Genomic DNA, 23,942 nt, shown 5'->3' with positions numbered 1-23,942 from the left:
AAGAGAAACCCTGTGGTTCCGGCAAAGAACCGTCAGAGAACAGTCTGAATGGAGCTGAATGGTAGAGGACCGAGTGACCCGAACCCTCCGAAGCGCAAACCAGACAGCCACGAACTCCCGAAGCTCAAACCAGACAGCCACGAACTCCCAAAACGTGCTGTGAGCCCGACGGAGAGACAGACCCCACCATCCCCGGCCGACCTGGTGAGCACTGGTCACAAAGCCCCAGCCGAGAGATGACCCGTCCGTAAACACATCGAGCGAAGGCTCGGGGAGGTGCCAAGGCACGGAACCCCGAAAACCCCAAAGAGGAAGCTGGTGACGCAGCACCACCTGGTTGATACCTGGTTGATGGGGTTCTGGGAGTTCTTCTACTCCCCAGGCTGTTGCTTGGAGCGGCCCACAGGGCCACGTACCCACCACAGCCCGGCTGATCCGGAACTTCTCTTAGAAAACCGTCCAGTTTTCTCTTGAAGATGTCCAACACAAGATCCCCGGAGGAACGAACCCAACGATTGCAAGAGAGGCGGAAGGGAAGTCTCCGAAGGAACCAAACAGACGCCGAAGCCAAACCTGACCCTGCGGGCAGACCAGCACGTCGAAGTTCAGACTCCCGCACAACTGCTCGAGCAACTGCCGAGCAACCCAGGACCCCCTCATGAACAGCCGAAGGCGGGACCACAGCCGCAGCAACGCTTCTGGAGGGAAAGACAAAAAAGCGGTCGAAGAATCCGAAACAAGACCCAGCCAGGTTCAAACCCGGGACGGAAACAGATGGAACGACCTCCAGATCACCAGGAATCCGAACTCGGCAATCTGGAAAGAACCACACCTTTGGCGAGCAGACAAGCGGACTGACTGGGAGCCCACACCAGCCAGTCGTCGAGGTAGGCCAGAAACCGAATCCCGAGCAGACGCAGACAGGTCACCAAGATCCGGTAAAGATGTGTAAATACAAAGTGCCAATTACAAACTAGGGAAGGCAACAAAAGCGGCAAACCTGAAGCCCCACCATCAACTGTACCAGTCCCGGAACCCTGGAGAGGAATGTGCCAAGAAGTGACCCGGAGGTCCAGGGGCACAATCCAGGCACCCGGCCGCCAATAGAAGCCGGACCGGAAACAACAGTTTTCCGAAGAGGGCAAAGAATCCAGGGTGCAGGCTGCATAAGTCCAGAAGAACCGCAAGGCCTGTGTCTGCACTAGAACAGGCGGGAACCTCGGACGGATGGGGCGGAACGACTATGTCCAAACGCACCCACACCAAGATGACATGACGAAGCGCAAGGGAACAAGCCCACACCGCCAGCCCCGAACCCCCCAAAGGGGGAGAAGCCGTCCGATGCCACCAGAGGCTGGAAGACAACCACAAGCGAGAGCTAACAGAGCAAGCTGCACCCCCAGCGCCCCATCAACAGCAAAGAGAATGGAACCCCTTCCAAAAGAAAATGTATATATATAAATACACACATACATACATGTACAAATATATATATATATACACACACATATATACATACATACCTACACACACAAAATGTATAAAAACATATATACATACATGTAAATAAAATTTAAAATAAATTAAAGAAAAGAAAAAGACAAGCCGCCGACCGGTGGGCAGAGAGCACCACACTGGCCAGTCGAAGAAGGCACCAAGAAGCCCACCTCGACAACAAAAACCCAAAGCCCCAGCACAACCACAACACGTGCCAAGACCCAAAAAGGTCAGCCTGCAAGCCAGGAAAACCTCGGAACCCCAGAAGGCAGAACCTGGTCACAAACAAGGTAACAAAGCCCCCTGAACCCACAAAGGGTCCCCAAGAGGAAGATACCTCCAGAACGAAACCAAAGAACCCAAGGGAACCTGGAATCGAACCAGGGGGAGCCCAAACTATCACAATTGCCAGCAGAATTGCACCACTGAGGGGCAAAGCACAGCACCCAGGGAAACTGCCAAAACAGACCGAAAACCGAGGGACAAGGTGTGGGAGCAAGGGTAAACAGACAGGGATACTGAGCCCAAACCCTAGGGCCCAAACCCAGAACAGACAGAAAATGGAAAAACTGGTGTAAAAACCAACACCCAACTGTTCCCAGAGGATAAGAAGACGGGCAGAACACCCCAGAAAAACAAAGAAATGGCAACAGGAGAATAAAATCCCTAACAGGTGGTGAAAACTTAACCAAAACACCAGCTCGCACACCCAGGCAACGGTAAACAAACGGCAGCGCCGCCCGTGGCCAAGTGGAGAGTTATTCACAGAAAAGAAAATGGCCACCAAAACAAAGGAGCTGTGACTGACGCAATAGACCCAAAAACACGCCAGCAAATGTGGGAAGGAAGCAGACTAGAGGGACGAAAAACCCCGCCCAGATGCAGAAAACCCAGGCAGGGGCAAATAGCCCTAAAACTGCAAGCGGACATCCCCCACAGCCCCAGGAACCCACAACAGAGGCCCCGGGGCAGAGCTGTCCTCCACACCCCTCTGCCCTTAAAGAAAAGGAAAAGTCCACGGGAAATGCAGCAAAGATGGGCCGCTGGTAAGACCCAAAAGCCTTGGCAGGAGGAACAGGCTCGAAAACCTCCGTCCCCAACCCAAACAGGGCAGCCCCAGAAGCCGCTCAAGTCTCGGAACCAACTAAACCCCGCCCCGACCCCGAAACCCGCAGATGGTCAGGAGCCGGGAACAGGGAGGGAAAGGGGCGAACAGCACCTAAACAAAACAGGGAGGCCCCAGGGCATCTGAGTGGAAAACCAACCTAGCGCACTGCAGCAACCTAAACCGAGCTTGCAACGCGGATGCTGCCTGTATAGGCATACCTCAGTTTAAGAGTTTAATTGGTTCCTGGAGACGCCTCGTATTCCGAAAACTCGTATTCCGAAGCTAATTTCCCCATTAGAAATAAAGGGAAATGAATTAATCCGTTCCTGACTACCCCAAAAACCCCACATCAAACTAAATTTTTATACCTAATTCATCTAAATAAACCTACAAAACTATGTTCAAGTTATTACTTACCTTGCTGTTGAATGCTGTAGGCGTATGGAAGATGGTGAGGAGGGGGGAGGAGGAGAGGAGTTACTGTTTGGAAGGGGAGTCCCCTTCCATTATCACATCAGGCAGTGAAGACCTTTCTGGTGTGCTCTCCCTGGGACGTTTTATCTGAGTGCCACTAGGTCCTGGTTGAGGCTCACTGCTCGATTTCCTCACCACAAATCTGTCCAAACCCTGGCTTTCTCACAAATAATGGCCTCCGAAACACTGTCACCCCTTAACTCCTTGTCGTGTATCCAAATTAATAACAACTTTTCTACTTCTTCAAGTATTTGTGGTCTTTGTTTCGTTATTGTTCTGACTCCTTTTGCCACTTTAGCACTCATAATCTCATTTTTCTTCTTAAGTATAGTGCATATTGTTGATGTGGCTTTGTTGTACTGCCTACAAAGTTCAACAACACGTGTACCATTCTCATGCTTCCGAATGATCTCTTGTTTCTCCTCTATTGTCATCCTCACATGGGCTTTCTGGCCTTTATCCTTACCACTGGCTTTCTTGGGACCCATGGTGAGATATATAATAACAAATTGTATAGTCAAATCACCAAAAATCAAACAAAACACTGAAAATCCGCGAGAAGAATTGATGTGGGGTAGTCACTGGGCACGAGACAATGGTAAACTGAGGGGCGGAGGGAAGGGGCGACGATCGCCGAACCACCACGCGCTGGGTCGGCCTGTACGCGTATCAACAATCTCGTGTCCCGAGGTAACCCTCGCGTTCCGAGACATATTTTTCGAGGAAATCCTGCTCGTATTCCGAAAAACTCGCATACAGGGACACTCGCATTCTGAGGTACCACTGTACTTTGAACAGTAAGGACATCAGGAGAGTACTGGAGAACAAGCAGAGAACACAACTGGCAAGACTCCGGGTCAAGGTGTCAGTGACGAAACAGGCAGCATGACGGAGGTAAAAGTGGCGACCATCACCCTGAGACAAGGGCACAGCAACCAACGAACCCACACAAGACGGGATGGAACCCGGAAGACACATCCAATGGTCAACGGAGCCCCAACAGGGTTTTCCAGGGCGCGTAGGCTGACTGCTACGGGAAGCCCGGGCAAGGTGTTGCTAACCAGTTAAACACACAAGCTAACAAGAGGGGATGCAACACTGAAAACCCCTGCGACGTGTACAATCACAGGGGCCTAGCAGAGGGCCACCAAACACTACCAGTGGAACTATAGCCACACTAGGCAGACCCCCACCAGGCATATTAACACTTTCGTGCACCCCGCCCGCCACCCCTCAACTGTGCGATATGGGACCCAGGGTGTCACGGGAGCGCGCGTAAATTCTGAAAAGTGTATACTCTCTTTAACTTTGTCACCTTAATTCTCGTCCTACGAGATTAAATTTTGTATCATTGTGTTCGCAATAAAATTCTCTACAGCACTAAATGCATATAAACTCCAAAAGCCCGGCTAATTACCCGCAGCAAACAGAGAAAGTGCGAACGAGTTACCCAGGAGCGCGCAAACGCGATAAAATGTTTTCACTCTGGTCACCTCAATTTTCGTCCTAGGTCTTTCATTTTGGTCTCAATGGGTTCGCAATAGAATTCTCTATAGGAACATTAGCATATAAAATAAAAAACCTGGTCACGCTCCAACCGCCGACGAGTTGAAGACGGGCCATGCGTTAGCCGCAAGTGAGCGCTCAGATGCCTTCCAGCTACACTCCCAATTCCCGCCCTTTTCAAGCCTTTCTTTCGCAATTTTCTTCCTGGAAGGGCCTTGTTCATGATCACTATCCATCGTGGAGTAAGCGTAGATAGTTTCTAAAGCCGCAGTAAGAAATATAGCCACGGAAAATAGCCGAAATGTTCACACGTTTGAGATGCGAGGGGAGGCAACATTGGTCACAACAGTGGAGCGAAAACAATGGGCCCACGGCGTGTGCCAAGCCGCCTGAGGGCCACGAGGCTCAACAAAGAAAATGGGAAGACATCGGCGCGCATTTTAAAACCAGTCCCAAAAAATATTGGATAAAAACCTGATTTTTGACGATTATTTAAAGTGGATGACGCAATGCTGCGTCATCCCCTGTATTACCGCCAGTAAACGGATGACGCAATGCTGCGTCATGCCCGGGCGAAAGTGTTAAAAGAAAAACATAAGAAAACCCCACAAAAGTACACCATTCCCAAAGGCAACAGGAACTAGTCGCCGCGTAGGTGGTAGGCCGTGCAACACCCTGATGCCCTAACCAGCACAATACCAGTCCCTACCCAAGGCTAAACAAGGGCCCCAAGCTCCAGCTGGCCCCAAGGGTGAGGCAAATGCCGAGCAGCAAGAACCTCTACAGGAATGGTTCCCGAATGCCCCAGGGAAGATAACCCTGTCACGCAGGGGGCAGTACTCACAGTGCGCTTAGGGAAGAAAGCCCCTAAGCGCATGCAGCCCCGGTACTGATGAGGAACACCTGGCCACTGCACAATACAGAAAACACAGCAGTGAACGCCACGAAAGCAAACATCGCCTAGGAAACTGAGGCCAGAGAAGCGTCTGTCCCGGTTGACATTAGCTTACGAACTGGTGCTAGGTAGCCGGCGCGGTGAGGTCCGGAACTCCCCCCTTCCCCTCTCGGGGCGGGGAGGGGTGCGCAGACAAGCAGCGCAGCAGTAAAGTGTGATGTTTGGTTGTTTGCTTGTTTCCTTGGGATTGTAGGGAGTTTCTACCTCTCTGTCCAGTTTTCTGTTTTAGTTTCTTACCATGTGGGGATTGTTTTGTTATGCCTACCTTTCTGGGTGCCTGACCCCAGTCGATGGCAGATAAGGAGAACCCCCAACCACAAGGGGGTTTTCCAGGGTTTTTTAACCTCTCTGAAGGGGCCATGTTCTGGCGCTGGTCCCTGGTAGGTCTGAACTCCATAGCCAATGTTCCTGTCTAATATAACATACATTAGCCCGATAAGCTCCAGGGAGCTGTAGGGGCTCCCCGCAGAAAAGGAACCAGTACTGTATTTGGAAGTGGTGAATGTTATAAAGAAAGTTTGATTTGATAGGCATCTAAGAGATAAAGTTGATCACTAACACTCTCACTTTGGCAATACCATTGCACATATTCAAAAATAAAATTGCCATGAGGACAGAATAAAGTAGAATAAAGTTAGGATTATAAGAGCAAGCCTTAGTCTTAGTAAATAACTGGGCCATGTAATAAGTATGTCATTCAGTGAATCAAGAATTGGAATTGATGATGAATGAAATGCAGGTCAGAGCTCAAGATGTATGCGTAAGAAATTAAAAACTGAAAGAGTCAAGTAGTCTAATTGTTCAGTATTTGTTATGTGTGATGAAAGATGTGAAAATTAATTTTGAGGCAGGTATAGTAAATGTGTTTGAAACAAGTACCAAGAATTTACAGAATAATTGTGAAAGGAAATGTGAAAAGCAGGAATGAGCTATAAGACTAATGTGACCTTGCTTAAACGAATCAAGGTCAACTGAGTACCTTGATGAACTAATGAACAAACTCTGGGTGAACCAGAATATGGTGTACTGAATGCGCATCTTCATATTATATATTTCCTCTCTACAACCATCAAATATTATAGGGACTGGTTCCAAATCTGCACATGGAAATACAGTGGTACCTCGAATAACAAATTTAATCCGTTCTGTGTTCGTCATGTGAAACGGACGCCATACAAAACAAATGTCCCTATGTAACAACTGTGATGCACTGTGTTTATTGTGAAATTTCCCCAGTGTGCATGACATCAAATGTTCCCAAAAAATAATTTTTCTTTGTAAAATGATAAATTACCTTCCCTGAACATGTCTATGTAAAAATAATTACCAAATTCCACTTACTTTGGCTGTGAGGACGTGGACAAGGTGCACTGTGACGTCATCAGGGGCTGGTCGCCCGTGTGTGAAGCTCCCAGACACGGTCGCCCAGGCCATTCAAGCACCGCGTGTTGCCACAAATATATTTTCAAATATTTTTTCTATGTATTTCCAATGCAGTTTTGTTTGTTTCTTTTATCGTATATGATGCATATTTGTGTCCTTTACAATATGTATACAGTAGAATGTTCATAATGTTCCATGGAACTGTGATACATGTGTCAGTAATGTGTCCACAATAAATGTTTGTCACAATATTACGTGGTAAAAATTCACTAAAATTACAATATGTACAGTTTCACACACTATTTACACAGGAACACACTGTATTACACACTCAGTACTTTAGAGGTGCGTAATAATCAACGAAGTAACCCATGGTACACAGCACGACTTTGCTCTCATTGCACCAGCTACAGATAGATTTTCGCTTCCTGTTTCATCGTTCTGTGTGCTTGCAAATAACACACTCGCGTGCACCCTTGGCTTTAGTACTTGTAGGTTGTATGTAGCCAAGCTTGTAAAGCATAAGGTAGTATTGAAAAGATTATATGAAAAGATCAATTTCTAAGGTAGTCTTGAAAAGATCGCTTTGTATGGTCCCACACAGGAAGAGATTCAGCCTGCCTCAAAGAGTGTCCGTCAGTTAGAAAGAGCTTCAGCTAGCCTCAAAGAGTGTCCGTCAGTCAGGAAGAGATTCAGGTATTCTTGAAAATATCTATGGAGAACACCACCATGGAAGCTGCTAACACTGTTCATCTATACTACTTGTATCAGATGCATCATCACTGAACTCACAAAACGATTCATCTATGTATCATCTATATAAATTGGAGATGGCAAGGGTGGGGCTCAGAGCTACAACTGAATACGCTCGCTGTGTCATCCTCATAGGTGCTGTACTGTATCACTTGCATCTGACCGTTGTGTTAAGTCCTTATTGCGCATAGCTTCACCAATATTATGACCCTTATGTTTTTCAAACAATAGAGTCTGAATTTCACTGACTGAGTGCAGTCTTTCAACACCATGTGGGACAGGTGTTTGGGAGCCAGAGGCACGTGTGCCACAAATGGTTGCTCACGCAGTACTAACCCAGCCAGCAGCCCTTGTCTTTCATATTCATTACAGCAAAAGGTTCGTTCAGTGTTAGTTGGGTAGGCTGCTCCATTATGACGATCTTCCTTTGTTTCAAATGTGTTCCATTTGTTTTGTATTTGTCACTTACGTCTCAATAATGGAGCAGCCTATCTAACAAAAACTGAACGAACTTTTATGGCATTTGTCAATTTTTCAAATTGTTTCAACAGTTCTTCTATTTTTCTTTATTTTTTTATTTAAGAAACATGGAGCAGCCTACCTGTAGACCACCGAACGAACCTTTTTGACATTTGTTCTTGTTTTCAAAATTCTTCATTTTTTTATTATTTACAATTTTTTATGTAAGAAACATGGAGCAGCCTACCTGCTGACCACCAAACGAACCTTTTGCTATAAGGCAAATGAAAAATAAATATTGAACACATTTGAAAAAAGGAAAATGTCATAATGGTTTGTTCAGTGTATGTAAGGTAGGCTTCTCCATTATTGAGATGTAAATGACAAATACAAAACAAATGGAACACATTTGAAACAAAGAAAGATTGTTATAATGGAGCAGCCTACCTGCCGAACACCGAACGAACCTTTTTGACATTGTTGTATATCAGAAATTTCATTTCTTTTTTTTCTACAAAAATGTCAATACTTTGCAACATCTCAGCAGTCACCCCTTTATATCCCAGCATCATTAGCATCTTTAAACAAGAACAACATAATTTATGTGCATTGTTGGAGGCGTCTGAGAATGTGCAAGAAGCACTGCGACCCCACCATGAGGTGTTGACGTTACTCAAACGAGCGTTCGCCATGCAGAACGATTTGATGCCGATCAGGCCGTTCGTTACCCAAAATGTTCGCCTTTTGGGGCAATCGTTATGCGAGGTACCACTATAATATCACAATGTTATTTCCACCAGTAGAAATGGCAGGATGTGCAAAATAGCCGTATTGAAAAGCAGAGGTGCAATAGGTATGCTGAGAGAGAACTGTATCAACATCATACCTGGAAAGAGTTGCAAGAGTTCTTCTACTTCCCAAATATGCCCAGGGCCAGGCTCAGTTTGTGATAACTTGGTCACACAGGCTGTTGCTTGGAGTGGCTTGTAGGCCCACAGCCACTACAACCCAGTTGGTTCGGCACTTCTTGCAGGAACTTATCTAAATGCTTCTTGAAGACATCCACCTTTGTTCTGGCAATATTTCTAATGCTTGCTGGCAGGGTATTGAACAGCTGTGGACCTCTGATATTCAAACAGTGCTTTCTGATTGTGCCTATGGCACCTCTACTCTTCATTGGTTCTATTATTCTGCATTCCCTTCTGTATCTTTTGCTCCGGTATGTTGTTATTCTACTGTGCAAATTTGGGACCTGGCCATTCCCATATAAAAGGCCCAAGACTTCCCGACACTTCCCCACTACATATGAAGGGCATAACTGGCTGGCCTCTCACAGTGTTCGAGAGAGAGAGAGAGAGAACTCGATAAACACCTCCAAAAGATACCTGATCACCCAGGCTGTGATTATTCATACATCTTGCTGCACACTGTGCCCAACAGCCCGGACAACCAGACCACCAACCAAGAGGCCTGGTAAGAGACCAGGCTGTAGGATGTTGCTCCTTGGAATCACCACAAGGTAGCCACAGGGATAGGTAGGTAAGGTATTACTATTCTTCTGCATTTAGTAGTACTGTACAGTACTGTAAATACTATTACAAAATGTTTAATTTTTTAAATGTATAGCATTTCTTATACATCGAATCCAGATGACCAGAGGTTTCTCCAGATACAAGTATACAGGCAGAGAGTTTAAATCAAATCCGGATAACTTTCTACCAACTTGTTTATATACGAACTAAAATCCAGACAACCGGAGATTTTTCCGGATACGAAGCTGGGCATCGGGGTACCATATGAATCCTGTATGGCTGTGGCTCGAGGCACGTGATATAGGTAGTGTTGGGGTGGGTGGTTTCAGGGTAAGGGGTATCAAGAGAGAGAGAGAGGGGAGAGTTGACAGGGACTGCCTGGGGAATATGGGCCATGTAGAGTGGCATGTGGAGGGGCCTATAATCTGTATTGTATACAACAACCCTTCAACCAGTGAGGCCTCACAAGCAAGCCAAGGACCTTCAACCAGTGAGGCCTCACAAGCAAGCCAAGGACCTTCAACCAGTGAGGCCTCACAAGCAAGCCAAGGACCTTCAACCAGTGAGGCCTCACAAGCAAGCCAAGGACCTTCAACCAGTGAGGCCTCACAAGCAAGCCAAGGACCTTCAACCAGTGAGGCCTCACAAGCAAGCCAAGGACCTTCAACCAGTGAGGCCTCACAAGCAAGCCAAGGACCATCAACCAGTGAGGCCTCACAAGCAAGCCAAGGACCTTCAACCAGTGAGGCCTCACAAGCAAGCCAAGGACCTTCAACCAGTGAGGCCTCACAAGCAAGCCATAGACCTTCAACCAGTGAGGCCTCACAAGCAAGCCAAGGACCTTCAACCAGTGAGGCCTCACAAGCAAGCCAAGGACCTTCAACCAGTGAGGCCTCACAAGCAAGCCAAGGACCTTCAACCAGTGAGGCCTCACAAGCAAGCCATGGACCTTCAACCAGTGAGGCCTCACAAGCAAGCCAAGGACCTTCAACCAGTGAGGCCTCACAAGCAAGCCATGGACCTTCAACCAGTGAGGCCTCACAAGCAAGCTATGGACCTTCAACCAGTGAGGCCTCACAAGCAAGCCATGGACCTTCAACCAGTGAGGTTTCAGCAGCTGGCAGTCAAAACTGACCTTGTTAAGCTCATGTACTGCACAGTAATTTGAAGTGTAAATTTTAGTGTTGTGTTAGGTTAGGTAACATAAATGTTCAAGAATTCTTATCTTCAAGATGTGTAGTATCAATCAAGAAGAACTACAACAAGGTAAGCTGACGTTTCTGTTTGAAATTAATTACAGTACTGCACTTGAGTATTTTATAATTATAGTCTGTATGTGGCAATTCAAATTATGTTTTGTGGTACAATTTTTTTTTAATATGTTCATTTTTGGACTTCTCCGGTAAAAAGTCAGCTAATTCAGGTGTCAGGCTTAACCCGGATGGGGGTCCTTCCCATATAGTCCGGATAATCGAGCTCATACAGTACTTGCAGCATCCAACTCCAAAGAATAATGGACTAAAGAGAACTCCCCTCCAGATTCAGACAATGAACCATTGGGGAAACAGTCTGAATTGAGCCAAAACACGGAGCCTGGAGGAATATGAATCTTCCTCAGGACACAACACATGTCCACAAACTCCCACAATGTTCTGTGCGGTCGACAAAAAGGTGGTGACCAATGACCCTGACGCTCACCAGCCTGGTAAGCACAGTCACCCAGGGCTGCTCCAACACAAGCAGGCAGTGGTCAGGAGCCGAAGCAAAGCTGCCAGAGAAAGGGGAAGTGACGAGGACCAAGAATCCAACACAAGGCCCAACTAACTCAAAACCTGGGACAGAACCAACTGGAACTTCCAAAAGTTCACCAGGAACTCAAATCTGGCAAACCAGGAAAGAACCAGATCCCTGGCTAGCAGACATGCAGACTGACTGGGGATCCCACCCTAGCCAGTCATCAAGGTAAGCTAGAACATGAACCTCCAACAAACAAAGACAAGTCACCATAACCAGAGCCAACCTGATAAAACCCTAAGGAGCCAGATTCAAGCTGAAAGGAAGAGCTCGAGAGTGGTAAGTCTGATGTCCCACTATGGAACCTAACCAATACCCGAACCTGGGATGAATAGGGACATGCCAGTACACATCCCGGAGGTCTAGAAATATAATTCAGGAGCCTGCATCTAAGGCGAGGCAAGACGAACCTGGGCCAAAGTGGTCATCTGGAACGAGGAGAGGGGGATGAAGTAGTTCAAGCTTGAGAGATTAAGGATGAACCAAAGCTCTGCCAAGACCCATTTTAGAACCAGGAAGAGACAAGACACCCACTGCCGAGATGTGATTGTTTCGACCACAACGGAAGTAACCCACTCTGAAATGACCCAACACGGGCAAAGGGAAGAGACCTTTGCCTGCCTAGCTCCAAGAATATGGAAGGGACCGACTAACTCCACCGCAGGCCACACAAGATGACCCAAAAAGCGCACAAACCCTGGGACCAGTTGACAAATAGGGCAAGTCATCCCTCCACTGCCCTACCAAAGGGGTAAAATGGCTGGCACAAACCACAAGCAGCAGCAGCCCTCCTGCTTCCTGGTGGGCAGTAGTAACCTAGTGACAGTGATCATGCATCCCTTGCTCTGTGCCTCTCTAATGGGGAAGGAAGGGTCAGGTTTTGGCCCCTCAGTCCCTGGTAGGCTCCCTCATGACTTGCAAGAGCTGATGTGATGATGTCATTTAATAGTAAGGAGTTATCTCCATGCAGCTAGCAACAGGGAGCCTCTGTTCGACCCTCCAGAAAATGGACAATTCATCTGAACAGGTACAGAGAAAAATGACAAAGTTAATCCCAAGAATTATAAACCTCCCATATGAAGAGGGATTTAAAAAGTTTAATCTACAATCTCAAGAAAGGTGAATGGATGACATGATTGAAGTACTATACAGATGGACAAAAAGGTATAATAGAGTAGGTAATAATAAGGTGTTAAATATATCACCACAGAATAACCATAATATCACCATAAGCAATGGATACAAGTTGGATCCATTTAGATGCAAGAGAGACCTGTGAAAATAATGGTTTGGGAACAGTGTTGTTGACTTATGTAGCACATGATTGGGTAGCATAATAGATGTGGGATTGCTGGATTGCTTCAGATGAAGGCGAGACATGTATATATGAGTTTGGTTGGAGATGAAATAGGAAAGAATGACCCACTGGGTCATTGAGGCCCATTGGTCCTCACATGGGCTAATGGGCCTTCTGCAGTTTCCTTAATTTTTTTATTTTTTGTATACTTACGTTGAGAATATTGGTGACCATTTGCCAGCACTTTACATAATTCTTGTAATTAACTTCTTTAATGTCCTCATCTTCCACTTCACTCCAGTAGTCCAGTGATGAGATACCGCACACTTTTCTCTTATTGCCTTTACTTCTCTTAAAGGAAAACACACCCTGCAAAGAACAAAAATCTAACACTATACCAAATGCCAAGCCAAACTTACTCAACCTAGAAATCACATATGATAATCTTCACTGAGTCAAATTGAATAAACATGAATATCATTAAAAATATACTCATACTATATTTTCTAGGGGAGCCCCTTGGTGGCTCCCTCAAGCTAAATCTCACTGACATTGCTCCATTCCAATGGGTCACATCAGTCACAGTTGTGTTTGTTCTACAAGGAACCAGAGTCAGAACCTGGCACCCTCACAGAGGTGCTGGGAGTGAATGCCAATCTGCCACCAATTAAGTATCAAACAAAACATCGAAACTGCCAGACAACTCTGCAAACAATTCTAATGAAACAATTGGCTCACTCATACCAGGCTGAAACCCTATACAGTTTGTACTAATAGCCATGACCAGGCAGCCATAACCAGCCTTACTGACTCAGTTCTGTTGCTCATGTGGAGGTGTCAACTGCCTGTAGTACTATGAGTCTGTCAGTTGCAGTGAGCCCTACTGCTTTCAGTCCAGTGCCGGCCATCATCTTGGACTTCATCCAGTGGGACTATTTGCTTGTGTTTAGTTCTATTAGTTTGGTATTTGCTTTATGAGCATTACACACAGAAATCACAATAGCGTGATGCATCAAATGAACAAATCCACAAGGGCCGTGATGAGGCGTTCGAACCTACGTCCTCTCGGATGTAGGTTCAAACCCTCGTCACGGCCCTTGTGGATTTGTTCATTTATGTGCATGTTTTTGTATCCAGTTTTGCTGTGTTGGATTGGCTTCTCTTCAATTCAAGCTGCAAGCATTCAGGGACCTCTTCCCTAGGTGTTTGACACCACGAGCGTAGTTCTCATCCTGTAACTACACTTAGATAATTACAGTTCTTCTTGAGGTTATCTTGAGATGATTTCGGGGCTTTTTTTAGTGTCCCCGCGGCCCGGTCCTCGACCAGGCCTCCACCCCCAGGAAGCAGCCCGTGACAGCTGACTAACACCCAGGTACCTATTTACTGCTAGGTAACAGGGGCATTCAGGGTGAAAGAAACTTTGCCCATTTGTTTCTGCCTCGTGCGGGAATCGAACCCGCGCCACAGAATCACGAGTCCTGCGCGCTATCCACCAGGCTACGAGGCCCCGAGGCCAGTGAATACTTTACTGAATTAATTCCATTTTTAGCTAACAAACTCGCCCTTAACATTGATAAAACCTATATTTGTTTGGTAATAAAGTCACTGATCAAATTAACATAAGAATTAACAATACCAAAATTAGTAACAAAGTACTGTAAATGGTAACTTCCTTGGAGTTCTCATTGATAACAAGCTGAATTTCCAGGGACACATTCAAAATATAACTACAAAAATTATAAAACATTTGGCATTCTTTCTAAAATAAGATACTATATACTTCACCCAGTTCTGTAAATCTTTTATTACTCTCATCTATCCTTACCTCACATAGTATCTGTGCCTGGGGTTCTACTACCCAAAATCATCTACCACCTCTAATTACTCAACCCAAATCAGCTATTAGAACAATAACAAACCCTGTTCCCAAGCAGCACTTAGCCCCCTTACTTAATATCTACCATATTCAAAGATTTAAGTCACTGCACATCCTCTTAAGTGTTCTCTACATACATGTATATATATATAAAACTGAACTGCAATGCTAATCCTGATCTTAAACGCTTCCTGGAGCATTGTAAGAGAACCCATGGGCACCACACTAGAAACAAATATCCATTTGAGATTCCAAGAGTGTGACTTAACACTTTGGCGTACCCCGCCCGCCACCCCTGAACTGTGCGATTTGGGTCCCAGGGTGTCACGGGAGCGAGCGTAAATTCTGAAAAGTGTGTACTCTCTTCAACTTTGTTACCTTAATTCTCGTCCCACGAGATTAAATTTGGTATCATTGTGTTCGCAATAGAATTCTCTACAGCACTAAATGCATATAAACTCCAAAAGCCCGGCTAATTACCCACAGCAAACAGAGAAAGTGCGAACGAGCTACCCAGGAGCGCGCAAACGTGATAAAATGTTTTCACTATTTTCATTCTGGTCACCTCAACTTTTGTCCTAGGTCTTTCATTTTGGTCTCAATGGGTTCGCAATAGAATTCTCTAGAGGAACATTAGCATATAAAATAAAAAAAACCTGGTCACGCTCCAACCATCGACGAGTTGAAGACGGGCCACGCGTTAGCCGCGAGTGAGCGCTCAGACGCCTTCCAGCTACACTCCCAATTCCCGCCCTTTTCAAGCCTTTCTTTCTAAATTTTCTTCCTGGAAGGGCCTTGTTCATGATCACTATCCATCGTGGAGTAAGCGTAGATAGTTTCTAAAGCCGCAGTAAGAAATATAGCCACGGAAAATAGCTGAAATGTTCACACGTTTGAGATGCGAGGGGAGGCGACATTGGTCACAACAGTGGAGCGAAAACATTTCCTTCACATCATGCTGAAACGCTGTGCGTATTAGTGGCTTTATGCATTGTGAGAGAATGGATTTTGCCAGCTGTCTTAATATGTGCAAAGTGAGTGCACGGTAACAGTTGAATTCTCAAGTGCACAGTGTGTGTGCACAAGGTCAAGTTTTGTTAATGCAAGACTTAAGTATACTTTGTTGGGTATCTATGGAGAGCTCAGCTCATCAGGAGGCCAAGGTAGTGCAAGGGGCCATTGTGTGTCTAATTGTTTGTTATTTACAGCGAGAAGTATAGACATTTATTTATTTATTTATTTATTTATTTATTTATTTATATATATATATATATATACAAGATACATTGGGTTTATGAGAGTACATAGCATTGATTTTTTTATATTCTTGTAAAGCCACTAATACACATAGCATTTCGGGCAGATCCTTCATCTAACCAATAAATTTAAGTGCGTAATTTCTAGCAGTTTAGTTAGTTCATTGCTTATGCATCCCCATACCCATCTTGTGGGCAGAAGTGGAAAGTGTTACAGAGGCACATAATGGGCTCAGGGACTGAACCCCATAATTCATTTAGCTAAGCAAGTTACAATCTTGATGAGCTAGTTACAAAATTCAATACACATCGTCACATCAATAGGTTCGAGATCGACCACAAGAATTTCTAGCAAAATTGAAAAATGTTAACAGGCACATTTTAAGAAAATTTGAAAAGTTTAGTAGGTACATTATAGTAAAATTTGTGGATTATCAACAGGTACAATATGAGGATTATTTATAGGTACTGTATATAGTAGTAAAATATACGTTCAATATAACATCCATGATATAAGATGAGAGCAGTGATTACAATGGTGAGGTTGTATGGCTTAGGCACATATGGTGGGGAAGTGGGTAGCACAAAAGTTCAGTGAGTTTTAGAGTTTAAAGCACTAGGGAGGAAACTATAAGGATAAAATTAGGTATTTTTTGGTTTTAGATTTGAATAAAGCATAGGTTGGACAGCTTTTCAATTCATTAGGAGTAAGTTCCATAGACTAGGTACCTTTATTTTCATAGTGTGTTTACACAGATTTAGTCTCCGTGGTGTAGTGGTAAGACACTCGCCTGGCGTTCCGCGAGCGCTTTGTCATGGGTTCGTATCCTGGCCGGGGAGGATTTACTGGGCGCAATTCCTTAACTGTAGCCTCTGTTTAACGCAACAGTAAAATGTGTACTTGGATGAAAAAACGATTCTTCGCGGCAGGGGATCGTATTCCAGGGACCATAGGATTAAGGACTTGCCCGAAACGCTACGCGTACTAGTGGCTGTACAAGAATGTAACAACTCTTGTATATATCTCAAAAATTTAGTTTGACTCTGGGAATATCAAAGATATATTTATTTCTGGTGTGGTGATCATGGGTTCTATTACACCTATCAAGGAAAAGCTTCAGATCAAGATTAGCATTTAGGAACAAGGTTTTGTACATGTAAATGGCACAAGAGAATGTATAGAGTAAGTTTATGTTTAGCATGTTTAGGGATTTAAACAGAGGGGCTGTGTGTTGTCTGAAAGCAGAGTTTGTTATAGTTCTGATAGCAGATTTTTGCTGGATGATGATGGGCTTGAGGTAGTTTGCAGTGATTGAGTTCCACGCACAGATACCATAAGTAAGATAGGGATAGATTAGCGTGTAGTATAATGAAAAGAGAGCTTGAAACATAATATCTGATTTTAAATAGTATACCAACCATTTTTTAGACTTTCTTGGTTATGTGTTTTATGTGGGTGCTGAAGTTGTCTCTTGTGTATGTATAAGCCAAGGAACTTTCCATCATTAGTATTGCTGATGTTAACGTTGTCTATCCGAAGCTGAATTACATTTGTTGATTTACTTCCAAATAAATTGTAGTAGGTCTTTTCTATGTTTAGTGTGCAATTGTTGGTTGACATCCATGAGTGGACTTTTTTTAATTTGTTATTTACAAGATTATTTAGTGTGTGTGGGTTGGGGTCTAAGTAGATGAAGGTAGTATCGTCAGCAAATAATATAGGTGTAAGAATGTTAGAGACATTAGGCAGATCAATGATGTATATAAGAAATAGGAGAGGTCCTAGGACGCTACCCTGTGGCACCCCTACAGTTAATGGTAGAGTGGGGGAGGTTATATCATTGATGGCTGCATATTGATGTCTGTCACTAAGATAGGATCGAATATAGTTCAGGGCAAGGCCTCGGATTCCATAATTGTGAAGTTCAAGTAAGAGATAGTTATGGTTAACAGTATCAAAGGCCATGACTCTGGTCAATGAGGAGTCCAATTGGGAAATCATTTTTGTCAATGACTGTGTAGATTATATCAAGTAGACTAATAATTGCATAGTTGGTACTCTTTTTGTGAGCAGAAGCCAAACTAACAGAGGGCTTAGTATGTTGAATTTTATGAGGTAGGATTAGAGCTGTTTGTAAATAATTTTTTCAAATATTTTTGATAATACTGTATAGGTAGATTTGATAATGGTCTGTAATTGTTTATGTCTGCTGGACTGCCTCCTCTATGAACTGGCATTACTCTTGCTTTTTTTAGGGATATCAGGAAGGTATTTTTTTAAGGATATCAGGGAAGGGAAGGAGTTTTATCTGGTTGTTATGTGATATCAACTTGTTGACTCCAGGGAGCCAGTGTCAAGAAATGGAGGGAGGAGGAACATTCTCAAGCTTGCTGTCAGAAAGGTAGAGGGAAGTCAACCATCACGATAAACACTAGGCCTCGGCCATAATGTGGTTGTGACGTTACAGCCTCTCTCCACTTGGAGGGAACAGTCCTGATTGGTTTAGACCTCAGTGCCTAGTGCCTCATTGGTCAATTTCATATAATGGCACAGAAGGTAAGGAGAGCATTGTAGTGCCAAGCAGGCCCTGGCCTCGGCATTCTGTCGACATCTTTCGTTACACACAGATGTGAGGATCTATGCTACTGGCCAATAGCCTAGATTCCCGCCTTATGACATTATTACATTATCTCGTCACCTGCCTAATTTCACTTAGTGCGATTCGCTGCAGAATCCGGTTAAGTTACATGAGAAAAGAGAGAGATTGTGTCACCATGTGATCACAGCAAGAAGCAGCAAGACTTGCCAGTGTTATATCAGTGATCATCGTGAACATCTTCATATTGAGATTAATGAGACCGGGTTATCAGTGAAGTACAGTACTGTACATTGATTCCCCACTGCTACCATTAATTTCTCGGAGTGAAATAACTTTATTTTCGGAGCGATTTGTGGCCTTGGTGAATTTCTCACCAAGCCACGCCACCCTACCACGTGAGCCCACCCTGTGTGTGTGAGCTAACCCTACCACCCTGTGTGTAGCTGCCGTCACCACTACCCTAGCTTGCTCGTCACGCCACGCTCGGCCACGGAACACCTGTTGATCCAGTTGCACCTGCCACCCTGTGTCGACTGTGTTACTCGCATGTCATCATGTGCAGTAATTGCTGGAGTATTATATCTGAGCATCTACAGTCCAACATTGTGTGTATGCAAGGTGTGAGTGACAGGTTGGCCCTAAAGTGAGCACAAACATTTTTTTTGTTCTTAAAGTGTTTTCTCTTGTCTTGATCTTGGATCAGCCATCCGAGCCGCATTTATATTGTTATCACCCAGTACAGGTGAGAGGTAGATTAGTCGAAGAAGCAACGGGACAAGTGTCGGTACAGCAGTCTGCGTGATACTGTATCCGTTCACTGTCATCGGTGTAAGTGTTATACACACTCCACACATTTAATATATCTTATATTTTTGTGCATTTGAGTTGTACGGTGTTGGTATTGATATTATATTATTACAGTATATCATTATTTCATTATTGAGTATTTCAGTATCTGTGTGATACAGTGCATTTTATATTCCTTCCAGATACCAGTGAATGAATAAGTCATTGGGTGTTGTGTGTAGTTGACACCTGTGAATTATTTTTGCAGTTATTGATTATTGTGTTGTGTGTACATTATAGTGTTGTACTGTACTTGTGTGTTACCGTCAAGTGTTGTACGTGATTATTTATTATTGCAGTCCAGGTGACAAATGTTAACATAATTAATAAATTGATTTGTTGCAGTCCAAGTGACAAGTGTTAACATAAATTACATTATTATTATTATTAGTAATGGTAATGTCTTCTCAGATATAATAACATAGGATAAAAACCCACACTTGTTTATATGTGAAATTTATGTAAGGAATTTACACCAAGTCTTTCGCAGTCTCCTGAGTACTTGTCAAGGTCTGAGTGTATAGTTAGGATGAGACTTGCTCCTCAACGTCTAATGTGGCTCCTATCCTGGACCCAGTCCTCTTATCCTTCTTAACAGTCAAGAAGGATAAGAGGACTGGACCTTCTTAACAGTCAAGAAGGATAAGAGGACTGGACCTTCTTAACAGTCAAGAAGGATAAGAGGACTGGACCTTCTTAACAGTCAAGAAGGATAAGAGGACTGGGTCCAGGATAGGAGCCACATTAGACGTTGAGGAGCAAGTCTCATCCTAACTATACACTCAGACCTTGACAACACCTCAGGAGACTGCAAAAGACTTGGTGTAAATTCCTTACATAAATTTCTCAAATAAACAAGTGTGGGTTTTTATCCTATGTTATTATATCTGAGAAGACATTACCATTACTAATAATAATAATACTTCACCTGTACTGGCCACAACAACACTTCATTTGTCAGCAAACTAATTCAATATTTCTGTTAAACAAGTATATTAGAAATACGAAGCTGGTTTATACCTTAGACACAGAAACTGTTGCCATCGCTGAGGAGGCTGGAGAACACCGAGGGCGGGAGGCTGGAGAACACCGAGGGCGGGAGGCTGGAGAACACCGAGGGCGGGAGGCTGGAGAACACCGAGGGCGGGAGGCTGGAGAACACCGAGGGCGGGAGGCTGGAGAACACCGAGGGCGGGAGGCTGGAGAACACCGAGGGCGGGAGGCTGGAGAACACCGAGGGCGGGAGGCTGGAGAACACCGAGGGCGGGAGGCTGGAGAACACCGAGGGCAGGAGGCTGGAGAACACCGAGGTGGGAGAAACAGGAGAGCGGGAGGCTGGAGAACACCGAGGTGGGAGATACAGGAGGGCGGGAGGCTGGAGAACACCGAGGTGGGAGATACAGGAGGGCGGGAGGCTGGAGAACACCGAGGTGGGAGATACAGGAGGGCGGGAGGCTGGAGAACACCGAGGGCGGGAGATACAGGAGAGCGGGAGGCGGGAGAACACCGAGGTGGGAGATACAGGAGGGCGGGAGGCTGGAGAACACCGAGGTGGGAGATACAGGAGGGCGGGAGGCTGGAGAACACCAAGGTGGGAGATACAGGAGAGCGGGAGGCTGGAGAACACCGAGGTGGGAGATACAGGAGGGCGGGAGGCTGGAGAACACCGAGGTGGGAGATACAGGAGGGCGGGAGGCTGGAGAACACCGAGGTGGGAGATACAGGAGAGCGGGAGGCTGGAGAACACCGAGGTGGGAGATACAGGAGAGCGGGAGGCTGGAGAACACCGAGGTGGGAGATACAGGAGAGCGGGAGGCTGGAGAACACCGAGGTGGGAGATACAGGAGAGCGGGAGGCTGGAGAACACCGAGGTGGGAGATACAGGAGGGCGGGAGGCTGGAGAACACCGAGGTGGGAGATACAGGAGGGCGGGAGGCTGGAGAACACCGAGGTGAGAGATACAGGAGGGCGGGAGGCTGGAGAACACCGAGGTGGGAGATACAGGAGGGCGGGAATGCTGGAGAACACCGAGGTGGGAGATACAGGAGGGCGGGAGGCTGGAGAACACCGAGGTGGGAGATACAGGAGGGCGGGAGGCTGGAGAACACCGAGGTGGGAGATACAGGAGAGCGGGAGGCTGGAGAACACCGAGGTGGGAGATACAGGAGGGCGGGAGGCTGGAGAACACCGAGGTGGGAGATACAGGAGAGCGGGAGGCGAGAGAACACCGAGGTGGGAGATACAGGAGGGCGGGAGGCTGGAGAACACCGAGGTGGGAGATACAGGAGGGCGGGAGGCTGGAGAACACCGAGGTGGGAGATACAGGAGGGCGGGAGGCTGGAGAACACCGAGGTGGGAGATACAGGAGAGCGGGAGGCTGGAGAACACCGAGGTGGGAGATACAGGAGGGCGGGAGGCTGGAGAACACCGAGGTGGGAGATACAGGAGAGCGGGAGGCTGCTACAGGGTCAAGCAGCGCGCCGGCGGGAGCCTGGAGGGGGACTGGTCAAGTCGTACACTGCAATTTCGGATACCGGGCTAAAAACAACTTCGTTCACTGAGAAGTTTGTACATACAAACCCTTTCGTTCGTACAATTGAAATTGAAATTGAAATTGAAATAAGTTTATTGAGGTAAAATACACACAAAAGGATGAGGTAGCTCAAGCTATTCTTACCCCATTCAGTACAACGTGTTAATATATACATAGACACACATCACAAACAATAAACATATTACCAAACATTCTGAGAGGTAAACATATACATTTCCATACCCGCAAGATAACGTAAGCTTTTAAGGGTTGATAAATGTTAATCTTCTTGTTTGAGAAGCTGTTCACTTGAGACAGTTAAGCAAGTCCCAGCTATGTCTGGGTACAAGTGACAGGATGAACAACCCAGCGGGTTTTCTTCCTATTGGGGAGTGTTGTACATGCTGCTATGGCGGTATGTTCACTCACAAGATGAGTGGCGCTGCCCAATAAACTCGCCCCTCGGGGCAAAATTTAAATATACATTTCCTCCTTCACAAGTAGTATGGTATCAGACGTACACACAAATACTTTTATGTTCGTTCGTACATGTGCTGGTACATGGTGTCCGCTCGTCCGGCCGGTTGGGGGCCGACCCAACAATGTGTGGATTATATGAACTCAGGGACCGCAGAAGACCTATTGGCCCATATGAGGCAGCTCCTATTTATAGCCACGCAAACTCATTCATATACTGTATATGAATGAGTTGAGTAAATATAAACACATTCTAAAGGGACACATTCTAAATATATCAAAAAAAGTTTCAAAAACTGTTGGCATTCTTTCTAAGATCAGATATTATGTACCCCGCCCTGCCCTGGTGACACTATTATTCTCTCATCTATCCTTATCTCAACTATGGTATTTGTGCTTGGGGTTCTACTACCCAAAATCATTTACGTCCTCTAATTACTCAACACAAAGCTGCTATTAGGACAATATCCAACTCTGGCCCCAGACATCACTCGGTACCCTTACTCAAATCTCTGAATATGTTAGATATTAAGTCCCTGCACATTCTCTCATGTGTATTATACATATATAAAACGCTGAACTGTAATGCCAATCCTGACCTCAAAAGCTTCATTGAAGGTTGTAACAGAACCCATGAGCACCACACCAGAAATAAATACAGTTTTGATATTCCAAGAGTACGACTTAATCAAACAAGAAATGCTCTACAAATCAAGGGACCCAGAATGTGGAATGACCTTCCCAACCATGTTAAAGACTGTACCTCTCTCAACCAGTTTAAGATAAAAACGAAGCATTACCTAATAAATTCCCTGTAACCTACCTTACCCCTCTGTTGCCAACCCATGTCTGTTTTTTTTTAAACAACGCTGTTTGTCTGTAATAATTTGTAATTGTATTTGTGCTGCTTTTTCAGCCATGTTCCCCCCTCTATTATCTCTATTTTTATTTGTTCTCAACACATTTTAATCTTTATACCCATTAGTATTAAGCTTTAGTCATTAATGTTTTTCATGCCCGAAACGCTTTGCGTAATAGAGGCTTTAGGCATTGTATGTACTAGCTCTATCTATAAATCCAACAAACTTTGTAAAATCTCTTGTATGTATGTACCTTACCTAAATAAACATTTATTATTTATTATTATTATTATTATTATTATAAACAGCTGCCTTATACAGGCAAAAATGTTTGCTTACCAATATGGGCGCGCGTTGTTGGAACGCCTCCAGCGGGGCTGCACCTTCTCGTACTTTGTTTACTCTCCAAAACGGCGCAAAATATTAAGATTTTGCGGCTCTTCTCAACTATTTAAATATTTGTAAGACAAAATATACTTTGCTTGTGTATTTACCAAAGAGTATTTGGTAATACATAAAGTTGTATATTTGTTTACAAATATAAAAGATAAATTGAAAGTTAAGATGCTAATGTAGCTTGACTATATATAATGTAAGTAGGATATAATTTGGTGCTGTGTAAGCGCGACTCACTGTAAGATAAGCGAGGACTAGAGTCGAGCTTTACCTCTTGTCCTCCTCTCCTTTCACCCGCCTAGTTATGGACTCACAGAACAGAGAAGTAATGGACCGT

At 45.0% G+C, this 23,942-nt stretch overlaps 1 protein-coding gene across 1 annotated transcript in view; it reads right to left on the bottom strand.

The window, feature by feature from the left end:
• Positions 1 to 21,868, bottom strand: part of LOC123754667 (origin recognition complex subunit 3) — a 111,241-nt gene extending 89,373 nt beyond the window's left edge. Inside the window, exons 1-2 of the mRNA XM_069326325.1 lie at positions 20,360 to 21,868; positions 12,972 to 13,127 (exon numbers count right to left, since the gene is read on the bottom strand). Of these exons, the coding sequence (XP_069182426.1) occupies positions 12,972 to 13,127; positions 20,360 to 20,383 (180 nt within the window). The 5' untranslated portion in view covers positions 20,384 to 21,868. The remainder of the gene's footprint in view (positions 1 to 12,971; positions 13,128 to 20,359) is intronic.
• Positions 21,869 to 23,942: the final 2,074 nt, after the last annotated feature.

The sequence above is a fragment of the Procambarus clarkii genome, chromosome 18, assembly GCF_040958095.1.
Source record: "Procambarus clarkii isolate CNS0578487 chromosome 18, FALCON_Pclarkii_2.0, whole genome shotgun sequence".
Taxonomy (NCBI): domain Eukaryota; kingdom Metazoa; phylum Arthropoda; class Malacostraca; order Decapoda; family Cambaridae; genus Procambarus; species Procambarus clarkii.
This window is presented reverse-complemented; position numbering and strand designations above follow the sequence as displayed.